Here is a 24,166-nt window from a genome sequence, read left to right on the forward strand (position 1 = left end):
TCAGGATGTTCCATGACAATATTTATTATGCAAAACCCAGGGAAAGCATGCGTGGAAAATAATAAAACCACTTCGCAGGGCTCCGTTGATAAAATAGCAGAGACCACAGTACAAGCTGGATAGCACAGTACTGATAAAAGCAACACATGCATTACATTGGCAAATGAAGGCAAAGGAAAACTTCCTTGTAAGCACACAAATCTGGATATAAGCCACGGCCTTGCTCCCGAAGGGTGTGCTTATATCCAGCATCGACTATACGAACAAACTCTGGAGCAGCGGTGCAAATACTCTAGGAATCTCTCTGCATCATCCCAGGATTATTTTCCCACCTCAATCTCATCACACGTGTGGCAACGCACATTTAACATGGACAGCCGAATGTGGATAGGTGGGCAGTCGATACGGTCGAGACCTGCAAATGTACAACCACAAATGAGAGCTTACAAGGTATAAACAAAGCACCTTCACGATAGCCTCGATGCTATAAAAATGGCTTGAACATCATATGTACTTAGCATCATTTTTTATTAAGTATGTATGTTGAACTTATTTCGCGCCGTATGTAGCCAACCGTGCTTATCGGAGGTGCAGGGAAGTCTATTAAATAAGACTTCCCAACCAGGACATATGAAGCACGCGACGAAATCTTGGCGTTTCCGTAGACCCTGGCGCCACCGCGGACAACGGTGCCGCTAATGGGCGCTAATTCCATTCGGCAGTTCCTCTGCAGCGCTGGGGCCGTCAGTTTTGCCAGCGGCGGTGACGGCAGCGGCGCTGAGCTGGCTGTGCGTGTTGGCGTACTGAAACTCGCCGGCGGCCTCGTGCTCCCACATGTCGAGCGCCACCTCCACGCTTTCGCGCACCACGCGCTCTGGGTCGTCCCGATACGCGCGCAGGATTTCCAGGCTCTCGGGCGTCGCCACCGAGCCCAGTGCTTCGGCGCACTCGTGCCGCACCATGCCGCTCTCCTCGGCGACGGCCAGACGGGAGGCCAGCGCCGGCACGCTCGCCGGGTGCTGCATCTGGCCGAGGACGAAGGCCACCTCGTGGCGGAAGAGGGCGCTTCCGCACGACAAGCCTGTGCGCGTGGCACGCAAAAAAACGAGAATGCGATTACTCTGTGAGTTTCGTCTGGAAGCGTCGTGTATCAGAAATGGCATTTGTCCGTGAGTCTGCAAAACAGTGACTAGCAGCACTTGAGTGAATGTCATTGTACAGTATGAAGGGTTCAGTCTGACTGAAACAATCTATGTACGGTATGAATGATGACCTATGTATGGAGCGAATAAAACTGAACAATTAGAACTGGAAAAAAAAGTTCGAGACAAAACGCGATCGTGAAAACGAGACAAATAAAGAATCGACTACCGAATTAAATCTCGGCTCTCAAATTGCAACAATTCGTCTTATAGCCAATGACATAAATTTGTACACCCTTAACATTAACCCCCCCCCCTCCACCGTCCACTTGCGCGGCCTGGTGGGCTGGTTGCAGCCTGTGCTGCAACACGCGCCAACGTTCACGAACGGGCTCGCAGCACTTGCCATCGGAGAGGGCCAGCACGGCCTCGTTGCTGCCGACGTTGCGCAGCGCGAACATGGCACGGTAGCGCTCATATAGCGGGGCGCCGTCGTCCAGGAGGGTGCAGCGCAGCTGCTTCACGTCACTGCTGGCGGCTGCAGGGACGGGGTCCACCGTGTCGTACGTGCTCGTGCCCAGCCGCTCCTCCTCCGCTCCGCCCGCTGCCCTCGTCCGCTGCAGCCACTCAACGCGCCGCACTGCCAGCTGGCACGTCTCGGCGACCTGCACTCGAACGAGGGCACCACGCTCAATAAACAAACTTTTACACAGGCACCGGTCTTATACAAGCAATCGTTTAACAATTCACCACCTAGCTAGCCCCCCCTCCTCCCCACTCCACAGTCTCATGAGATGTCAAGAATCAGAGTCACAATCCAACTCTGGAATCTATATTTGTTCGTCTGATTTTTGCCATATTGTTTGTACTTTCTGCTGTGCCTTGGTTGTGTTGCCTGCTCGTATCTGGTCACATTCAGACCAGGAGTCAACTACAATAATAACTGTGTAATTTGTAAATGAACGTCAATCACAGCGTAACCATAGCTCTAATTTCAGCTAGCAATGCTGCTATAATCATAATTGACTCCCGTTCTGGTCTCACGATTTGTTGTATCACAAGCAAAGGAGTCGATTTCAGTCACTGCATGGTCCCAGGACTCACCTCCACCACGGGATCCGAGGAGAACTCTCTGAGGACGTCAAGAACGTCTGGCGTGCCGATGGCTCCCAAAGCCTCTCCTGCAAGTGGAGTAAACGGCATCATCAGACAGGGCTAGGTGAGTGAAAGAGTCCGCTTTATTTGAAATATACAGGAATACGACAAATATATATGCAGACCGTGCCTATTTCATAAATCTATGATTATCTATTTCATATGTTATCTATTTCGTTGCTAATATTCTCCACAACGATGTAAATTGTGTTATGTTACAGTTTTAATTAAACCCTGAGGTTACAACTTGTCTCCATATCCTTGTGCTATATCCCAGGAGGATATAACAGATGTGCAAATTGTTATTTTGCAAAAAGACTATGACGGGTAGGGTTGGGGGTTAGAGACAGAATTAAGGATAATGACTGGCCCCAGAATAGTTTTTCAAAACGGTAGAAACTTGCACTGGGATGCCCTGTCAATCAGCACGCATGACAGGCTCACCAACACTGGGATGCCCTGTCAATCAGCACGCATGACAGGCTCACCAACACTGGGATGCCCTGCCAATCAGCATGCATGACAGGCTCACCAACACTGGGATGCCCTGTCAATCAGCTGGCATGACAGGCTCACCAACACTGGGATGCCCTGTCAATCAGCACGCATGACAGGCTCACCAACACTGGGATGCCCTGTCAATCAGCACGCATGACAGGCTCACCAACACTGGGATGCCCTGCCAATCAGCACGCATGACAGGCTCACCAACACTGGGATGCCCTGTCAATCACTGGCATGACAGGCTCACCAACACTGGGATGCCCTGTCAATCAGCTGGCATGACAGGCTCACCAACACTGGGATGCCCTGCCAATCAGCACGCATGACAGGCTCACCAACACTGGGATGCCCTGTCAATCAGCACGCATGACAGGCTCACCAAAACTGGGATGCCCTGGAAATCAGCACGCATGACAGGCTCACCAACACTGGGATGCCCTGTCAATCAGCACGCATGACAGGCTCACCAACACTGGAATGCCCTGTCAATCAGCACGCATGACAGGCTCACCAACACTGGGATGCCCTGTCAATCAGCACGCATGACAGGCTCACCAACACTGGGATGCCCTGTCAATCAGCACGCATGACAGGCTCACCAACACTGGGATGCCCTGTCAATCAGCTGGCATGACAGGCTCACCAACACTGGGATGCCCTCTGAATCAGCTGGCATGACAGGCTCACCAACACTGGGATGCCCTGCCAATCAGCACGCATGACAGGCTCACCAACACTGGGATGCCCTGTCAATCAGCACGCATGACAGGCTCACCAAAACTGGGATGCCCTGTCAATCAGCTGGCATGACAGGCTCACCAACACTGGGATGCCCTCTGAATCAGCTGGCATGACAGGCTCACCAACACTGGGATGCCCTGTCAATCAGCTGGCATGACAGGCTCACCAACACTGGGATGCCCTCTGAATCAGCTGGCATGACAGGCTCACCGACAGCTGTCCACCACTGTGGGTTAACGCCACGGAGTTTAATGCTGCGTGAGCTGCTGCGGTCGCGAGGCAGCATTCGTTGACATCATCCCCAGCATACGGAGCAGTTAAGTAAATGTCATGATTGTGTTTACTGTAATTACACAGCATTACTCCCATTACTAACTCGAAACATGGCCACTGGCCTTAATCTAGACCCGAACACTCGTCCAGATCCTGACCTAACTCAGACCCCTAGCCCTGACCATTCCGTATCAATGTTTAGCCCTGACCAGACCTTTATGCCTACCCTGAAATATGAACATAGTCCTGACCCCTAACCGCAGCTCTAAACCCTTACAGCTGACGTTAACCATTACCCTGCCTATTCATATTCACTGAATCTACCCGTAACACACGTGGGTCATTGCATAACATGCTTAAAAGTGAAAACTTCCCTTAAGGTGAGTAAATGAGTCCGGGAAATGTTATTCTATTTTTTACGTATGGCAATATCTTCAGGAGCGAAATGCCAATGTCGAGGTCTGGTGGCCACAAACGAGAGGGCTTCGGCTCCTGTTGTAGTTTTGCTCTTCCTCCTCCGCAGCCTGATTTGCAGTGGTTGACTATGCGGCCAAACGTCCACGGTAGACCCCAGGCTCACAGCTGCCCCAATGTTCACTTTGAGACTGTGAATGCACCGGCTATTTGGCCCTGAACACCAACCCCGACCCTCTCACCGTCGCTCTCACCTACACCTCCCCACCACCCACCGACCTTCCCCGGGCACCGCGTCTACCCCTCGCTCACCCGCCTCGTGCCGCACAATCGGCCGCGCGTCGCGGTCCCGCAGCAGCTCCTCGAGCGGGGCCTTGGCGGCCGCGTGCCCGGTCTGGCCGAGGCAGAACGCGGCCTCGTGGCCCAGCAGGGCCGAGGGGTCGCGCAGGGCCGAGGCGAGCCAGCGCACCGCCGCCTCGCCGCCCATCCCCTTGAGCGTGAAGAGCGCCCTGAAGCGCGCCTTGAGCGGCTGCGACTCGTCCGCGAGCACCCTGCCCACCTCGTCCACGCTCTTCTCGTCAAACATCGTCGCCACCTTCCTTCGCCACTCGCCGGTCGCCTCCTCGTCCTCCTCTCTACGCCGCCGCCGCCGCCGATGTGTGGGTCACGGCCACGCCGGCCGACCAGCGGCACCACGAAATGACGCACGTAGACCCCACCGCCACCTGCGGCGGCCATCTTGCTCAGGGACACATCTCATTACGCAAGATGGGGGGGGGGGGGTGTGTGGCTCTGGCCCCACGTAAGATGGCCGCTGAAAATGCGCGTCGCGTGTTCGTGGCCCCACAGTGGCTGTTGATGATCGCGCTGCCACCCTCGCTAATTGAGGAGCGGGTGGCGTTCTTCATCCCCTAAATCGGCGCGATCGCCGCTCAACTCTGCCGCCTCTAATGAGTGAACTCCACCGCTGCCGTCCGTGTGAGCCCCGGCGCCTATCGATTCACGCCGTGGCTACAGCCGAGACAGGGGACGACGCGGGGTCCCGTGTCGTTGTTCCTGTGGGGACTCGGGCCGGTGACCACGCCACGTGTCCTCTCGTGAAGGTAATGCTTAATATTACATTTGTATGTCACATTGGCGTATGTGTAAACATATTGTACGCTGTGTACATGTACAGTGTTATGTGTTCAGACACTGCTGTGACGAGGGCCTCCCGCATTGACCATACTTCACCGCCATGGTCAATGCGGACACATCGATAGCCGGCACCGACCGGCGTGGTGAAGTATGGCCAAAACAACCTCGGCGCGCTGTGCAAGTACACACCAACAACACGGAACCCATGGGAATGAACTCGACACGACGCGATCGAGTAACGTGAGGCAGCAGAGTTAGGTTGCCAAGATAAATACGCGAGAAGTTATAGTTTTACCCGAACTAAAGGGCAAACACACACTTATTTTAGGTGGGGGGGGGGGGGGGGGGTATTGTTGTAGGGAATCGCATCGGAGTGTGCACGCCGGGGTCGGGTAGCCGTCGAAGGCTGGACAGGGATCGGACTGACCAAGCAGCAAGGCGGAGAGACTGTCCTCCAGACAGTCTCGTCCCTTCACCTGATGAAGGCCGCTTGTGTTGTGGCCGAAACGTCGTGATTTTTGTTATTTTATTTTTTACCTACGTGACTTTACCCAATAGAACCAAAGAGTATGGACCAGCGTGGCTTTAGCGGAGCGCGTGTTCGGTGATGAAAGGCAACGGTGTGAAAAGCGAGAGAGAGAGTTTTCCAGAAGTGAATCTCACCTGCGATTGCACGTGGGTCGTAATGCATGGACACTTGAGACGTTGCAAACATTACTCATCGGCTTTTTTCGGTAAAGTCACGTATGTAGAAATACAATAAAATTATATTAAAACAAAACAATCACGACGTTTCGATCACAACGCAAAGCGATCTTCATCAGGTGTCAAGAACAAATCATGGAGGTAAATACAACAAAAAGGATGAGAGACGAGAATTTAACAATCCTAAAAAACATGTGACGCACAGCCAGTCAGCCCAACAACACAGTTAGACACTTCCTGGCGGACCACAAACATTTTTTTGTTTTTTAAAACTAAATCTGAAAAAAGTACGGTCGGAAATATGGCGAAACATGCTGGGGCAGAAAGAGGAACACGTGGTTTAAAAAAAAAACAGGCAAGTTAAAGAAGGTCACATTGACTGTTCAGAAAAGCAAGTGGGTTTGGATAAGAACACAGCGTGACTAGTGGACACGCAATGAGAAGCGGCAGAGTTTGACCACCGTGGAGATGGAAGCGGCCCTACCGGTTAACGAGTTTTAGTTTCCAAGCGCCGGTCTGCGATTACAGCAGCGGTTTTCTGACGGTCTCGTCCGGTCGATTGTCGTCGCTTTTTCAGGACTTACTGGGCCCGCCAAAGTCACGCAGTAATGATGAGTGGTCCGGTCGACATGTGCGCCCCGCACTCCCCAACGCTGGTGCCCATAATGCTGGATGTGGGCTCTGCTGACCCCCTGCAAGCTGCCACCCTCGCCTACTGGGACAACATCCTGGGCCCACGCGTGCACAACCTCTGGCTCGTCGGTAAGTGCAAACGTTCGGCCCGGCCGCTTCTCTGTCGGCCCTGGCCAGACTAACAACTGCGTTCCCAGGGACAATTTAAAACAGCACCGGCCTGCTTCACAAATCATGTGGGAAGCGGGCTTTACCCGAGTTATCCGATTGGAATATTGATTATTCAGCTAATCGGAAAACACGGAAAATATTGTTGGGGTGAAAAAGCGTGCCCCTCTGTTCCCACGTATGCCGCTGGAAGTAACTATGTACACACGTTGGACTTCCTTCGCACCGTACGTAGCCAACCGTGCTAACCGGAGGTGCGGGTGAAAGGACCACAAACTAAACAGCACCCCAAAAAACAATAGTGCCTTGCAGTGCGAATTGGCAGAACGGAGCGCCTCTCATCATTTTGTTCCCCTTTTGCGCAGGCGACCCGGCGTCGGAGCGCGACGTGATGCGCGAGTCGGAGTTCTGCCTCCTGTCGACGCACACCCTGAACGGCGAGGTGCTGCGCAGCGCGCCCGACGGCGCCGCCGACGTGAAGCTCTACGAGCTGGCGGAGCGCGGCGCCTGCGTCTCCTCGCTCGTGTTCGACGCCCCGCGCTGGCGCGGCCGCCAGCAGCAGGGCGTGCTGGCGCTGGCGCTCGTGCTGCGGCTTGCGCCGCGCCCGCTGTGCGTGCGGGCGCACACGCTCGCCGCAGCACGGCTCGCGCACGCCACGCGCGTGCTGCGCGTGCTCATGTACAAGGTGCGAAGTGTCGGGGTCACATCCCAAACACGCTGTTGCGCTGATGCCCCCATCACACTGTCGGACCATCATACCATCGCTCCATCGTTCGGATGTAGGGATGTTCACGATTCGATTATATTGATCCTTTTTTGTCTCGTTTATGCATTGTTGCTCGCCCCGTTATCTTGAACGCAACGTTAATGTATAATTTGTGCAGATCCTAAACAGCCGATTCTCCCATGCAAGATTCGTTTTTTAGTCTTGAGCTTTGGAATTGATTTTAAACGATGCATCATTCTATTTTCACGTCGGACATCTGCTGCTCGTCACGCCGATGCCCATCTCTGCATTTCCCTTTTTGCATGTTCGTGCAGGACTCGGACAATATCGTGCAGTTCTTGACTGGGGAGCTAACCTCCATCGCCAAGCTGTTTGTCTCGCTCAACAGCCACGGCGTGCCTGACAGCATCTCCGTAAGTAAGCAGCTGCAGCAGGTGGCTTGGCTCAACTAATTTGTTTACTTATGCAGACATCACTTATGAATGCAACCCAACGAATCTGCACGTGTGCCTTTGGAAGTCGTGATTCTTAAAACTCGATTCTCCTTACGCTAGTCCCCAGTAATGCTGCGGTGTGAATGTAAATCCTTTGTCTCCGACAGCTGAAGGATACGTATTTTGAAGACAACCCTGAAGAAGAAAAACGGAATATTCTTTCCAGGTCAGTACTTTTTAAAAATAGCATTTGTCCTGTACTTTAACAGCTACCGCTTAAAGTTTCTGGAAACACACACCTTTCTCCTTGGCCCAGCATTACCGTTGTGAGGTTTTTGAAGATTCCGTGATTCGGTGGTGACAGAGGGCGGGACCGTGTGTTTGTGTCTTTCCCGCATGACAGCGTGGTGAGGTCTCACCTGCAGACGTGCGGCTGCTCCATCGTCATCGGCTCAGACCCGCGAGAGGTTAACAAGGTGCCGCAGTCCTCTACTCCTTCCAGCCCGTCGTGAACTTGTTACTTGTTACTGGCTACTGTGAACGAAGGCCGGTGTGCGTTATGACACAGTGTGGTGTGGGTCGTGTCGTCGTTGGCACGCTGCTCTGCGGCCACAGTAACCTCGGCTCATTCACTTGCCACGCAGAGTGCTCGGTGTTGTTTGTGTGACGCTGACACGCGTTGACACTGCTGCCGCATGCCTAAAGGCCATAATGCATTCGTGCAATGTTAGGACAATCACTGGCAGCAATCGTTTTTGGTCATATATCGTGCTGACAAATGTAGTTGTCCAAATTTGGACAAATATCGCTGCTCCTGTTGAGTGAGAAACTGGGGTGGCAACCTGCAGTTACATCACGGACTTCATAATTTTACTACTTCATGGTATGTGTTGCGCAGACATCACTGTTTGCCAGACAGAAATGTATACATTTGCTGTACTAGTTAGTCATAGTTGCTTATAGAGTGGCATGGTTATCAAATGTGCAGGGAAGGCAACAACACCAGCACTCATGAGCAGGAGGGGCCCAGGCTATGAAACGGGGGGAAAAGCAGACAGGGGACCCCATTGCATTGCTTGCATCAAGGCCCATGTCAGCCACGCTACGCAACCGTGCTCACAGTAAACGCATTGGCAGTAACTCGTTCCAGGGATGATTTCCCTCACATCTCCCAAGCGTGTCATGCCCTCTAATGTCTTGGGGGTAATGCCTGTGCGTGCAGATGGTGAAGACGCTGTGTCTTTTCCTGAGTCCGGCAGAGCGGCGCTGTTCGCGTTTGGCCGATCCCGAAGCCAAGGACAAGTACGAGTATGGCCTGGTGGTGCAGGGACTGCTGAAGGTACGCGCTCGGCGTTCAGTCCTGGGTGACACGTGCCGGTTGATCCGTCACACGTTCTCACGTAACTCGTTACAATACGACTTCAATGTGGATTTATACAGCGTCTATATGCAGCCGTATCGCAAGATGCTGTACAACACAGTGGAACATGGATCACAGGGAAGTGACAGTCCTAGCCAGAGGAGAGAAGGAAGGTCTTTAACTTGGCCTGGAACATAGAGGCAGGGAGTTGGCAGCACAGATGGTTGGGGCAAAGCATTAACAAAATATAGGGACGGCAGAGGAGAAAGAGCTACTTCCTGTCAAGTGAAGATTAATTGTGGGCTTGGATGGAAAGTATTGATTGCTGGTGCAAAGAGCACATGAATGAGAGTTGATTGCAACGAGGCGAAAGGTAGGTTGGGGCGAGTCCACGAACCATCTTGGAAAATAGAAAGTATGAACTTGAAGTTATTCTGGGATTGAATTGGGAGCCAGTGGAGGGATGAGAGTATTGGTGTGATGTGGTCTCGTTGGCGGGTGAGGAGCTTGTACAATCCCTTCACTCCCTGTGCCAGGACAAGGATGGCATCTTGACACTGCCCTTCCGTTCCGTGGTGCTGGCGCCAATGCCCAGCTCGCTGGTGGACGTGGACAGACCGTACAGCGTGTTCCAGACGCCACCCAAACACGTGCACGTCTTCCGGCAGCACAAGCTGTTGCGCAGCGAGCTCGTCCGCTACTGGAGCGACCCCACACAGCTCTGCGCCCCGTCGCCCATCCAGGACATGTGAGCCGTGCACACGGCATGTTCAGACTACGACAACAAAAACGCAGACCGAATAATGATTCGGCATGTAATGATTTCTCAGCGCCTATACCTGTTGCATTAGTATGTTATTTTAATATAATTTTTTAAAATCATAAATTATTCCCACACGCATGATTTTATATGTGTAGTGTGAGCCAAAAATTTGTTGTAATCATGAATTTATGCATCCTTGCATATTTACACTCTATCCAGTATGTCTCAACTCTAGTTCCAACACAGTACAGCCTTGTGTGATTTCCAACCATCCGGTGTATGCGGTGTGCAGTGTATTAATTATTACATATGAATAGAAGAGATTGGTAATCACAAAAAGATGTGCCATGGGGGGTCGTGAGGAGTGGAGTTGAGAAACTCTGCTCGCTTGCATTTACATCATCATCGCGCTGACTGCTTGAATTGGGAGTAAAGAAGTTTTTATTTAATTCCCTTCTCTTTGCTAGAAATTACTTTCAAGAGGTTCCTGCCCCGGACACGCTGGTCAGCACCTTCATTAACGAGGTGGGTGGGACCCTTCTTAACGCCGGTTGTGAATTCTAGTGCCACGTTTTGATTGAGCTCCCATGACCGTCAAAAGATGTGCCCCATGTGCCCCGTGTTCCGTGTGCCAGGTATTCATGGTTGACGTTGGCGAGCGGCTCCAGTTTCTCGCGCGCTTTGTGCTCCTGCTGCAGCGCAAGGCTCTGGCTCTGCTCTTCCACATCGAGGATGAGACGTGAGCTCAATCATAGTCTTGCGCCACCACACCCGCCTTAAGTTATTTCTCCCACTCGGTCATAGAAACCCGAGTGAATGTAAAATTTGACCACCACAGTGGTGCGGCGATTTGAGCACCGTCTCCTGACCCCCCCCCCCAACCCCACCCCGCGCAGGCAGCAGGGGAAGAAGCCGCTGCAATCGCTGGGGAAGGTTAAGAAGGAGCTGGACCTGACCGATAAGGGTGACCTCAGTGTGGTGATGGCTACAGCGGAGCAGATGAGGCCGGGCGTGCACAGCTTCCTGTTCGGGCGCCAAGTGGAAAGCACCCTCCTGGAGCAAGACACCCTCGCAAGTTTCTGATGTGCCCATCTCCGAGTGTGTAGCTCGCCCCCCTCCCCTCTCGTCCACCCAATTGTCTACATTAATGCCCACCCTCCTGCCGACACTCATGAATGATTGGTAAATGATGAAGTACCGTGCCATTTCTTGGCACGTGACCCAGTGTTGGTGGCGCATGCGGACTTCTGCCTTCACCATGGCGGTGGTGTCTTTGAGGATGCATGAGACAGGGAGAACTCAACGTTCAATTGCTACCAGGGCCGGAGGATTTGGGTGTCTTTGTCCCCAGGATACCAGAGCAGAAACGACACAGCCCTCACCCCCTTCTCTACACCCTTACCCATACGCATCATCCTCAAACCTCGTTGTGGTGACGCACTCCAATGCCAATGATAAACAGTTCCATTATGAATACAATATATTTTTTTTAGGGGTCCCTCTGGAATTTTGGGCCCTGAACAAATGTCCAGTTTTCCCTGCCCCCGCTCACCACCCGCAAATCCGGCCCTGACTGCTTCGTCTCTTTGTACCCCAGCATGTCGGATTAATTGCACAGCGGCCACTGCTGCATAATGAATATTGTGAGTTCAGCGTAACCCTGGTGTCGGGAGTGAGAGGGTGGTCTCAAGCAGTGTTACATTCAGGCCATGATAACACCGAGGGCAATTTTGGGACAATATTTTCGGCAGTTGCCACTAGCAATCAATATGCTTTGATCATTTCTTGACAGCCTGGTACGGCAATGGCATAAAGTGACAAGAGTTTTGTCGTGCCAAAGAAAGCAGTATTATGTTTATTTGATGAATGGTGATTGGTTTACAGAGGATGCAACTGTGGGTGGGCCCATGTAACAAGTCTGTGATCGGATTGGAATTTGCCATCCCAGTTGTCCGTATTTGGGCAACTAAATTCCAACAGAAAACTTGTAACTATTGCCTCTGACGATGGCTGGCAACAGTTGCCCTAAAATGTCCCATGTATCTTGGCCTTTATCTTGCAGCCATGTTGGTGAATTGTAAATATCCACTGCATTTCAACGGTGCAGTTATGAGAACAGTACATTTGTTTTGTGAGCTGATGCATATTAACGCATTGCTGTATTAATGCCATTTCGTGTTAATGTGAATTGTGTGTGGAGTACGTTTTGTGACATTCGGTAATGAGTTACTGATGAGTTGTGTTTTTCTTGCCGCCGCTTAAATTGACAAACTCGTGTTTTTATTTTCCACTGTGAATATTTTTTTCTTTCCCGTCGTCAGGAAAGAAATGTGGCCTTGTCTTGACATCCATTTGTCCCAGTGTGTGTCTGAATTAAACTGTGAAAATGGCTTTTGCCGATGTCTCCAATCCACCGGCCACGTGGGAGCGCTTGTGCAAAGAGCCGCAACAGAAAGCGTCGTGATCGAATGAACAGGCGGCTAAGCTAATCGCGTACATTTCTATTTAACGCTGCGGTTGAAACTGCACGGCGTTTGTTATGTATACATTTAACAGACCTGAAAAGCTTCCAAATTGTGCCTGCGTAACGAGCGTGGTAGTGGTGTAAGCGTGGAGGCGGCGGGGTGAGGATGGGCTGACCATGTCGGCAACATAAACTTATTGTGGGCTGAGCAGGCGTTACGTTTGAGCCTCTAGGAAAATGTAAGTATTAACGACTAGAACAACATTTCATAAGCCAATGACTTATCGGTACACAGGCACGCACACGGACAAACTTGTGAGTGAATCGATTCGTTAGTTTTGTGATGAGGGAACGATTTAGTGTACAGAATTTCAGTGCGAATAAAGTCGGTGATTGATGCGAAACCTAGTCCCGTAATGTTTTTATTTTTTTATTGACGTGAATTGCTGAGTTCATGCGTGTGAATGGATGATCTGGTACAGTAACGATCTTGTAAATACACGTGAGACTCTATACGTATATATTCTTGGGTATTTCGGTAAAGCCACGTAGATAGATCAAATAATAATAAAAAAAATAACTATCACGTTTCGATCGGCAACACAAGCAATCGTCATCAGGTGAGAAATATTGCGGGAGAGCTGCAAAGGTAAGGAGTTAAAAGGTTTGTGATGGGTGTAGCCCAATGGTCAGTGGGATGGGCTAGAGATGAAATTTGTATGTAAATGTAAGATCGGGTAAATCTTGACAAACGAAGCTGTGGGGGTGGCCATTGTATTGTGAGAGATTAGCATGCCAATGTAAGAGATTTGCTTGTGCATGTAAGCTCGGAGAGAGCTCGGCAAGAGCCATGGCCACATGGAGGTGGACATGGATGGCAGGCCGCTGTTTACTAACACAGCTAACTGTGGCTGTGTTAATGAATCTAAGTCAGAGAGTCGAAAATAACTGCTAACATGGTAGGTAGGGAGGTAACATCACAGCCAGCTATGACCTAAACTGGTTAATAACGTCCTTCCAGTGATTGCTCAGTTTGTACCCATCTTCTCGGTGGAAATTGTCTGTGTTTATATATCTGGATGGCTTCATCAACTATACATATGCGTGAACTCAGCGGACCCAGAGTAAAATCGAAGTGAGCGAGTTTATATTTTGTTGCGATATGCACAACATTAAATACATATTCTTGGTTCTTTCGGTAAGGTCACGTAGAAGGGAAACAATAAAATAATAAAAATATAAAACAATAAAATTCTCACGACGTTTCGACTGCAACACAAGCAATCAGGTGTGAAAACCACAGCAAGATTTTTTTTTTCAAATTATCTTGCTGTGGTTTTCACACCTGATGATGATTGCTTGTGTTGCAGTCGAAACGTGATAATTTAATTGTTTTATATATTTTTTTATTTTATTGTTTCCCTTCTACGTGACTTTACCGAAAGAACCAAGAATATGAATCCCTGCAGTCACGAAAGCTTTAAATCAAAACATAAAATACGTTTTGATTTAAAGCTTTCGTGACTGCAGTAATTCATATTCTTAGTTTTTTCGGTAAAGTCACGTTAGCGCGTGGCGCTAACGTTTTTTTTATAAATAAATAAATGCGCCGTTTAAAAATAAATTTATGCAAACCAACACACCTGAAGATGACCGTTTGAGTTATGGTCGAAACGTCGTGAGAATTTTTTTATTGTTTTATATATATTTTATTATTTTGTTGTTTCTCTTCAACGTGACTTTACCGAAAAAACTAAGAATATAAAATACGTTGTTGAATACATGTTGCGGATAATTGAGGATATGCTGAATGAGTTTGTGCAATATAGAGCCTTATGTCAAAAGTGCATATAGCTCGTCAATCAAAGCAACACGGAGTAATCTTGATTTGAAGCTTTCGTGACTGCAGGAATCCATACTCTTTGGTTCTTTCGTCGTGATTTATTTTATTTTATACCTACGTGACTTTACCGAAAGAACCAAAGATTATACAATACGGAATAGTGGAGAATGCAAACATTTAGCTCCACGTGGTGTGTGCCCCGCCAGACCAGAACAATCGATCACAACTCTACTCCAACAGAATCGAACCATCGGCATTTTAAAATCGCTGCGCGTTCTAGCGTCGTCGATTTAGCAGGCAAAAACAATCGACAATCGATAACATTGTTATATAGAAACAAAAAAAACCCCTATATTATTGGTCGCGAAAGCCTGCGCGTTATAACGAATCGGCAAAACATTTTCAAAGATCACGAGAATCCGAGCCAACGATTCGCTGAAGCCAAACGAACGAATAAAAAATAATGAATGAACGAACGGACGAATGAGCGAGCGAGCGACGGAGGGGGCGGGGATTGTGACCCGGGGGCGGGGATTGTGACCCGGGGGCGGGGATTGTGACCCGGGGGCGGGGATTGTGACCCGGGGGCGGGGATTGTGACCCGGGGGCGGGGATTGTGACCCGGGGGCGGGGATTGTGACCCGGGGGCGGGGATTGTGACCCGGGGGCGGGGATTGTGACCCGGGGGCGGGGATTGTGACCCGGGGGCGGGGATTGTGACCCGGGGGCGGGGATTGTGACCCGGAAGCGGAAGCGCCCTCGCCACCACGTGCAGATTTTCGCACGAGGCAACCATGGCGGTGGCGGCGATGGCAACAGCGGTGGCGGCGGCGTCGCACAGCGGCTCGGAGGGGGAGGAAGATTCCTGCTCAGACGACTCCGATCGCGAGGTGAAGTGTGGGAGGGTGGGGAGGTGAAGTGTGGGAGGTGAAGTGTGGGAGGGTGGGGGGGGTGCTACGGGGACCCAGGGAGATGGAGGAGGAGGAGGCGGTTAGGGGAGACAATAAGAGGCCGGCGGTTTGGGGAGTCCCGGAGCCGCGTGCCTCGCGTGTTGGGCGCCCATTTGCCTGGTCCGCGTGGTCACCGCGTGGCCACATTGATCACTCGCTCCAGTACACGCGCTACAGTACACACTACACACGCAGTACACACTACACATTCACTACAATACACTCGCTACAGTACACACTACACACGCAGTGCAGTACACACTACACACTCGCTACAGTACACACTACACACAGTACAGTACACACTACAATACACTCGCTACAGTACACACTCACTACAATACACTCGCTCCAGTACACGCGCTACAGTACACACTACACACGCAGTGCAGTACACACTACACACTCACTACAATACACTCGCTACAGTACACACTACACACTCAATACAATACACTCGCTACAGTACACCTACACACGCAGTGCAGTACACACTACACACTCACTTCAATACACTCGCTACAGTACACACTACAGTACACGCGCTACAGTACACACTACACACGCAGTGCAGTACACACTACAGTACACTCGCTACAATACACACTACACACGCAGTGCAGTACACACTACACACTACACACGCAGTGCAGTACACACTGCAATACACTCGCTACAGTACACACTACACAGCAGTACAGTACACTCGCTACAGTACACACACACGCAGTGCAGTACACACTACACACTCACTACAATACACTCGCTACAGTACACACTACACACGCAGTGCAATACACTCGCTACAGTACACACTACACACGCAGTGCAATACACTCGCTACAGTACACACTACACACGCAGTACAATACACTCGCTACAGTACACACTACACACGCAGTACAGTACACTCGCTACAGTACACGCTACACACTTGTACTGTAGCGAGCAGTACAATACACTCAGTGCAGTATGCACACATAGTACAGACTACATTCACTTTTACTGCACTCCAGTACACACAGTACACCGCACATAGTACACTATGTGAATACCGTACACGAAACATACAGTGTGTAATTTGTAGTACACACAGGGCAATGAATATAGCACACTGAAGAGAGCACACGCTTGTTTACACACAAACTGATGCTGGTGCTTTAGTTGCTGCTGGTGATTAGTTGCTGCTGGCGATGAGGGTTGCAACTAGCGGCGAGTTGCTGTTGGCGATGTTCATTTGTAGCCGCTTTCAATATGGGACCTTTCTTGCCAGTATCAAAATATGAGAATAGGTCTTACCCTTTTCTGTCAAGAATACAGGTCGTTTCAGTTTCATTTATGAGGTGTAGCCCTGTGAGCCACGCGGCTCTTGACTCGGGTGCAACCGCAACAAACAAAAACATGAACAAGAAAACATCTTAAAGTGAGATGCGCAAACACCGAACAGAAACCTCTTGCAAGGAATCCTGTCTGCATCGACCACACGTCCTTGTTTGCATGTTCACCACAAGTACGTGTGGTGGACATGCAAACAAGGACGTGTGGTCGATGCAGACAGGATTCCTTGCAGAAGGTTCCTGTTTTGCGTTTTAACATCTTACCGCATGTCTTATTGTCAGGGTAAAACCTCTTCTGATGTCGCAGCTTGTTGGTAGTGGAGGTGATGAGGTTGCTGCTGGGTACAGCAGCAACCTCATCACCTGGGTACAGCGGCAACCTCATCACCTGGGTACATCGGCAACCTCATCACCTGGGTACAGCAGCAACCTCATCACCTGAGCACAGCGGCAACCTCATCACCTGGGTACAGCGGCAACCTCATCACCTGGGTACAGCAGCAACCTCATCACCTGGGTACAGCAGCAACCTCATCACCTGGGTACATCAGCAACCTCATCACCTGGGTACAGCAGCAACCTCATCACCTGGGTACAGCAACAACCTCATCACCTGGGTACAGCAGCAACCTCATCACCTGGGTACAGCAGCAACCTCATCACCTGGGTACAGCGGCAACCTCATCACCTGGGCACAGCGGCAACCTCATCACTTCCGCTGCCACTGTGGTGGTGGCGGTCACGCGTTCGCTGCTGTTGGGTTGATGGTGTTCGTGGTAGTACTGTAACAACAATGAATTCTAAAATCCAGCTGTGCGGAGCTTTGAGTGTATACACACGTGGTTTCGCAGGGTCTTTGTGAGGCTTTTGTTTGGCAATTAATTAATTATTTCTGTTCAATACCTTGCTCAACAAGAACTGTACGATCGTGTATATTCGTGTCATTGTGTAGTTTCATTATTTTGCCATTTGTATATATTTTATTGTTTAAGCGCAATGGGCATTTACATGGATTATACTGTACAGTGTTGTGGGGAGCGGTGGTGCAGTGGTTAGCGCCAATGCCCTACGAACCGCCGATTTGGATTCCTCCCCAGTCGGCATCGGTGACGAGTCTTTGAACCGGTTGGTCCCGGGGCACTTGCCTCAATAGTCTGTTAAGTGCTACACGAGAGGATCTTTGCATGTATCTTGGTGTAATTTGGTCTGTGTCTTGTGTGTAAGGGGGAGGTGGGAGACTCTTCCGCTCTGGTGTCGTGTGGTTAAGATATCTAAAATCTGGCTCTTACTGTGAGCGAGGGACAGGCTAAATGAAAGAGTCTGCGAGCCATTCTGTTGTGTCGTTCGTTGTTAGTCTGTTCCATTCGCAATGGTAAGTTGCTACTGCATAATGGTGAGCGGTTGCTGTTCGTGATGATGGGCTTGCCACTGCTGCCACAGCTGGTGGTGATGACAACACGTGCTACTCTTCCCTCCCCTCACCGTGCAGCTGCAGGAATCGTTTGCACAGGGGAAGCTGAAGCCTGGGCTGAACCTGCAGCTCAAGGCGCGGAGGCCGCCCATCAACAACGTGGTGAGTGGCAGCGCCAGAACGAACACGCGCTTGCTGAGAGCAACGGGCCAAAAAAAGCAAGCTGCCAGCAGACTGACAGCGCAATTGAAGGTGGCTCAAACTTGATTTGGCGCGTTCGTGACTGCAGGAATTACTCTTTGGTTCTTTCGGTAAAGTCACGTAGATAGAGAAAATAATAAATTAAATAGCATACGACGTTTCGATAGCTCGGCTCGGAGACGACACCACCTCCATCGTAACCGTAGGCACGGTGCCACTTTTACTCATGCATCGAAGAGAGCGCGGCAATCGAAAGTAAATTCATCCCCTCTGCTCACCACTGGTCCATCCTGCTTTTCTCCCAGTGAACGATCTAGAATACAGTATTATTTTATGGGCAGTGACAAATCCACCCTCTCTTCGTTCCTCCTTTCCTACAATTGCGTTGAACATAGTGGCCTCTCATGGCTGCTCGAGTCACGGGAACTGCACGAGTCGTGCGTGTGTTTGTGCCTCTGTGCAGGTGTGTTTGCGTCTGTATGAGTGTGTGTGTGTGCGTGTATGTGTCCGTTTATGCCCGTGTGCGTGCGTGTGCGTGCGTGTGCGCTTCTTTGCACGTGTTCCCTTTTTGCGCCGCGTCAGCCTCGCCACAGCAGCACTCGCCCCCAGCCAGTCGGTAAAGCCTGCGTGGTGGAATCTGCGTCTTGTGTCGCCCGTCAGAACCAGATGAAGGGCTGCCTTAGCGAGTTCCGTCGCTTGCTGCCCTGGGTGGAGCGTCTGGATGTCACCGTGGGCCCCCTGCCCGACGTCGAGGCGGAGGCTTCCGGCAGCGACGGGGTGGACGTGGAGAACGACTTCCGCAGGGAGATGTTCTTGTGAGCGACGCATGCGGCGGGGGGGCGGCTTGGCTATTTCTGCCGCCGTAGTCGGGATACAGAAGCGTTTGGCAAATGTACGGAGGCGAGCGCTCGTCTGCTTGCGGTCAAATCGTCCCCTGCAATGTGCTCCGATCTCGTCGGATATCGGAAGCCTTGCAGGGTTGAGCCTGGACTCTGCTTGGATAGGCGACCGCCATTCACAGCAGGGTGCCATAGGCTGCTGCGGGGCTACGTGGTAGGCGGCAGAGTGCGGTGCAATAACATCTTGTCGTTGTGCTGTGCTTCTGTGCTCCCACGTCGATGCTTCCTGCCCTAGTCGAGACAAATGTGATCGCTGCTCCTCAGTGGGCAACTTCCAATCAGACCAGACTGATGTTACACGAGTACCTGAAGTCGTGTGCTCTGTGGACCAACCATTCTTGATCAAATACACTTTTCAACAAGCTATCTGTTCATTGGTCAGACGCAGTCACTCCGCTATTCTCGGTAAGCATTTGCCTCCGACGATGGCAAGAAAACCATTTCGCGTATCAGTAAAAGTGCAGCCCTGCAATTCCTTGCTCGCATTACTGCTGACAGAAGGGCCTGCACTCGAGGGAGCTCGAGAGCTCCTCTAGAGGCTGTTTTGGTCTACTCTTCCACACTGGCTAGAGACGTCTTGGAAGAAGTGAGCCTAGCCATCTACTGCCCCACTACACGCCATTTGCCGATCGACTGTGTTGTACCTAATTGGATGAACGGAGGCTTGGGAGGGGAGTGGCGAGGTGGGTAGGGGATTCAAGAAACTTGCCCCATCCCACGACCCCTGGATTGTGAGTCGAGTAGTGTGCTGCTATGTGTATGTGTTGAACTTCTTTCGTACCGTGCGTAGTCAGCAGTGCTAACCGTACACGGCTGTGGCAGCGTCCCGGCCTCGCGTATCACGGCACTAACGATGATGCCTCGGTCCCGCAGTTACCGGCAGGCGCAGGCGGCCGTGCTGTTGGCCGTGCCGAAACTCCAAGAGCTCAACATCCTGACGAAACGGCCCGAGGATTACTTCGCAGAGATGGCGAAGACGGACCAGCACATGCAGAAGGTGGGGCCGCGCCCACACGCAACGGCCACGCTGCGCTTGAGCATTCACGTGTTTGCCGGCGCTTGACGGAAATGGCAGTTCGTCTCAGATGGCGCGCGAGCGGCGTGGGAGGGCTGGTAACGCAGTGAAGGAGCACCACTCCTTCATTTCTCGTGTGGTTAACGCCAAAATCTTAAGACGTCAATGCAAGTTATAACCACTCGGCTGCCCTCAGTAGCAATATTGAAAGGTTTTCTGTTGCTTGGTTGCTGAGCAGCAACGACGCCTCGAGACAAGCCTCACCCGCTTTACCCGCAGAACCAGAGTGGGTGGGGGGGGGAGGCAGCAGTGGTGGTGCACGGCGGCTCTGGTCCAGCACTTGAGGCAAATTTTGCTGGGTCAGATTTGTGTAAATCCCAAACTTTGGGCCGAGAGGTGATTTAAGAGATGACGGTACAGCACTTGGGTAGGTTTGTGGACCCATCTGTTGCAGTGATCGTGATTCTCCGGGTACTCGAGTTTGCAAAAAACGTGTTCACGTGAAACTGGACAAACATCCGAATGCAAGGACCCTCTCGAAAGAGTCTTTGGACTCGGTGAAGCTTTCCTGGTCAAACTAATGACAAGCATATATTTGGTTCATCACTTAGCGATTTAACACCGCTGAGTGATGCATCGGCTCTGAGAATTGCAAATTTTCAGTTTGTGAGCCATGCAACAAACATATCTAGCGTAGAATGTGTGGGAAAATGTAGCGTCCCCCTGGTGTGTTGATATAGTTTATTTTGTGTAACCAGCTGAGAACTCTTGAGACCATGATAGAATTTCATTTGCAAGCGTGACCTGGGGCATTAGTCTGCCAGTTGGGAGTGAGGATTTCTGTTTATAATTCCATTGAGTTAAAAAAAATCGGTCACTTTTAAATGATCTCGGAAGAAGTTCTGCGGTATCTCCTTCCACGGGCCATTTTCCGCAACAGTGTGGTACACTATTCACTGCAGGATTTTCAAATTGACAGTCCCGTGACGGGGTGCCGATAGCACAACAGGGAAAAAATTGGGGCAAAAAAAACCCCGTACTGTTCTTTTTTTACCGCATTTGCCCATTGCAGGTTCGGGAGAAGCTGCTTTCCAAGCAAATGGCGATGGAGCGCTCGGAGAAGGCCAAACAACTCCGGCAGCTGCGCAAGTACGGCAAGAAGGTGAGGCCCACTCGACAGCGACATCATCAGAGCCGCGCTCTCATCTCATTTGTTTCAATCGTCGATGGCTCCACCGATCAACTGATTGATCGACTCGTCGGGTATCGTGAAAATATTGTAGTGGGGGGAAGGGCGGGAGTCTGTTCTAACGTGTCGCTGGACGGGAGGTGACATCATCGGCATCGTCGCCCGTATCGTGCTGGGTTTGGCATGCGGGGGGGGGGGGTTCCCAACTTGGCGAGGAAAAGCGACGTGGCATCTGCCAGTTTGTCAGGAGGCAGAGTATTGAACCAGCTCTCCACATCTGCCTCGCCCAACCCTCACTTCCCCATTCTACACCAGAAGTGTCCTCTCGTAGCAGCCAAGGCCACTCAACAGAGGATGGCTTCCATCAATTTATAGTTGATTGGGTGGAGTGGCGGCGGGTGCTGGCTTACGCAGTGTCCTATGAACTTGGTGACCTGTCTTCAATTTGTGGCTATGACCCGCACTGAGCAGTGTGGCAAGGTATGGTCAAATAGCTGCCACGATTTGCACGGTGCGGGGAGGGCCCTCATCCAGAAGCGCTTTGACAAAAGGTGGCCGACGAACACGCGCGTTGTTGTTCGAGCAATGGCCGCACACACATGGCTGCTGCTTCTCGGGAGGCCGATTTTTCGTTTCTCTCGTTCCGCAGGTGCAAGTTGAGGTTCTGCAGCAGAGGCAGAAGGAGAAGAAGTCGATGATGGAATCGCTCAAGAAATACAAGAAAGGTGTTTTACGATTTCCGTCGCTCGCTTCCTGCTGGTCCCACACACACACGCGTGCTCTCGTGTTGGCGCCGATGCGCGCGTCTGTTGTCTCGCCGTTCCCCCGCTCGGTTGTTTCACGCCTCGTCGTCGCGACGTCTCTCGCCCCCAGGAGTGACGGACAAGCTGGATTTCCTGGAGGCCGACAAAGAAGGTGCCAGGACGCAGAACAAACCGTCCGCCGCGGGGAAGGACAAGAAGAGAAAGTGAGTGAAAATGTATCCCGACATGTTTCGGGAAATAGACGTTTCATCCCCGTTTTCCAACCTGTGAGGAGGAGGCGGCGTCCCAGTTTTGTCATAGAGGTTACTGAGTAGCTCTGGGCCCAGCATCTCGTATACGTACATCGAGTCCGAGATAGTCCGCCCGACAACCGCAAGCTGCTCTCGTTCGTTTGGTTGTGCTTGTTTTACACCGGGTCTTCCGCCATCGTGCAGGATAGTCACCACGGCTAATCATGGCACAGTGACGAGTGATTGGATTGTCCTGATTTCTGGGTCCTTTCGCCATAACGGGTCACGTAAACTAATTGCGTATAACATGTACGAATCAAATAAATTCTCAGTGTACACGATTCGATGGACTTAACACGAGGAATCCATTTGGCGGCGTTACACACATTGGGTGGGGGGGGGGGGGGGGGGGAGCCACACTTCCACAGCCCCGTGCACGCTGCAGCCGACATTTAGTTACAGGTGCGTGTGCTCGTACCAGCACATACCCACGCTCAAATCTCACGCGAATGCTTTTTGTTTGCGGTGTGCAGCCCCAACTCGAAGCGGCGCTACAAGAACGAGAAGTTCGGCTTCGGCGGGAAGAAGCGCGGCAACAAGCGGAACACGCGCGACAGCGTGGACGACGTCTCGGGCTTCCGCTCGCGCACCGCGCACGGCCGCGAGGGGGGACCGCGTGGGAGGGCCGGCAAGGCCGCCGGCAATATCGGCAAGGTGAGACACTCGGTCCGCGAGGTGAGATGCCCGTGCCCTGGCCAGGTGTTGGGGGCTGTGGAGAGGAGCAGTTTTTTTTTATGAGTGAAGATCTTTGGAATGCACCACAGCTGACCGGCTGTGTGTTTGTGCGTGCGTTGCTGTGCTTGTGCGGTGGTGTGTTTGCACGCGACTCCATGTGTGACCGTGTGTCCGTATCTCCTTGCGTTGTGCCTGCAGAACAAGAGGCCTGGGAAATCCGTTCGGCAGAAGATGAAGAGCAAGAGGCGATGAGGGGTTGGCAAGAGCGAGGGGTTTTGGAGTTGGGGGTGAATGAAGGGCGCAACAGGAGCTTTGAGGCAGTGTGTGCTCGCTCTTGGTGGAAATTATTCATCTTAAAGTTTTGGTTAGTATTGTCTTCTTTTGTGCTTTCCCTGCATCACGGAGTGTATCACCCTGTGTATTGGGGAATTGTGCTTGGGAGGAGAGTTGCAGAACTGCCCCTCCCATACAACGGGGGCAGGGGGGGGGGGCGTGGTGCACTTTCCCACGCTGCTACAGAGAAATCTTTTCTCGTGTGGCCATCAAACCGATATTTTTTTTTTATTTGCCAAATTTAGTGAACACCAATGTTGCTATGATGGCTTTGTGTTAGCGGTTCCCCAGATTTGAACCCTGCGGTCTTGGTGGTGCCAGCTCAGTGTCTCACCCCTGAGGCAAGCCCGGCTCTTGATATTGTCGACACCAGCTGATGTACATGTCATGTGGTTCATGGGGGTTCAAGTGTCGCATTGGCGATCTGCTCTGATTGTTGATGCCCGTATTGCAAGGCTTTGTGTTCAACTTAAACCTGGTTTATTTGTGAAAAGTAGTAAAGCGTTCCTAAATAAAAGTATTAAACTGCAACTGTCTAATATTTTGGGCCTTGTGTGGTATTGACTTTCCACCAGTTTTCATGTTTAGTACAATCATGTATTTTCCATAAAGCGTTTATGGATGAAAGCCATCATAAAA

General features: G+C 51.3%; 3 protein-coding genes across 3 annotated transcripts; 2 read left to right on the forward strand and 1 right to left on the reverse strand.

Annotated features, from left to right (window-relative positions):
• DOHH (deoxyhypusine hydroxylase) lies at nt 1-4,990 on the reverse strand. Its single transcript, XM_032966009.2, has 4 exons — nt 4,542-4,990; nt 2,247-2,323; nt 1,549-1,807; nt 1-1,081 (listed from the first exon to the last, which is right to left on the reverse strand). Exons 1-4 carry the CDS (start codon nt 4,813-4,815, stop codon nt 696-698), a joined length of 996 nt encoding a protein of 331 aa, XP_032821900.2. The 5' UTR covers nt 4,816-4,990; the 3' UTR covers nt 1-695.
• A 57-nt stretch (nt 4,991-5,047) lies between these two features.
• Nucleotides 5,048-13,024, forward strand: C9orf72 (C9orf72-SMCR8 complex subunit). The gene is made up of 11 exons (XM_032966008.2): nt 5,048-5,332; nt 6,649-6,833; nt 7,238-7,557; nt 7,914-8,012; nt 8,201-8,259; nt 8,437-8,509; nt 9,256-9,372; nt 9,930-10,141; nt 10,624-10,681; nt 10,792-10,895; nt 11,053-13,024. Exons 2-11 carry the CDS (start codon nt 6,680-6,682, stop codon nt 11,237-11,239), a joined length of 1,383 nt encoding a protein of 460 aa, XP_032821899.1. The 5' UTR covers nt 5,048-5,332; nt 6,649-6,679; the 3' UTR covers nt 11,240-13,024.
• A 2,181-nt stretch (nt 13,025-15,205) lies between these two features.
• EBNA1BP2 (EBNA1 binding protein 2) lies at nt 15,206-24,066 on the forward strand. Its single transcript, XM_032966013.2, has 9 exons — nt 15,206-15,353; nt 18,240-18,323; nt 19,023-19,177; nt 20,135-20,258; nt 21,349-21,438; nt 22,115-22,190; nt 22,339-22,432; nt 22,993-23,173; nt 23,393-24,066. Exons 1-9 carry the CDS (start codon nt 15,258-15,260, stop codon nt 23,444-23,446), a joined length of 954 nt encoding a protein of 317 aa, XP_032821904.1. The 5' UTR covers nt 15,206-15,257; the 3' UTR covers nt 23,447-24,066.
• Nucleotides 24,067-24,166: the final 100 nt, after the last annotated feature.

This window comes from Petromyzon marinus, chromosome 35, assembly GCF_048934315.1.
Source record: "Petromyzon marinus isolate PM22_M1 ecotype Great Lakes invasive population chromosome 35, UKy_Petmar_22M1.pri1.0, whole genome shotgun sequence".
In the NCBI taxonomy this organism is placed as follows: domain Eukaryota; kingdom Metazoa; phylum Chordata; class Hyperoartia; order Petromyzontiformes; family Petromyzontidae; genus Petromyzon; species Petromyzon marinus.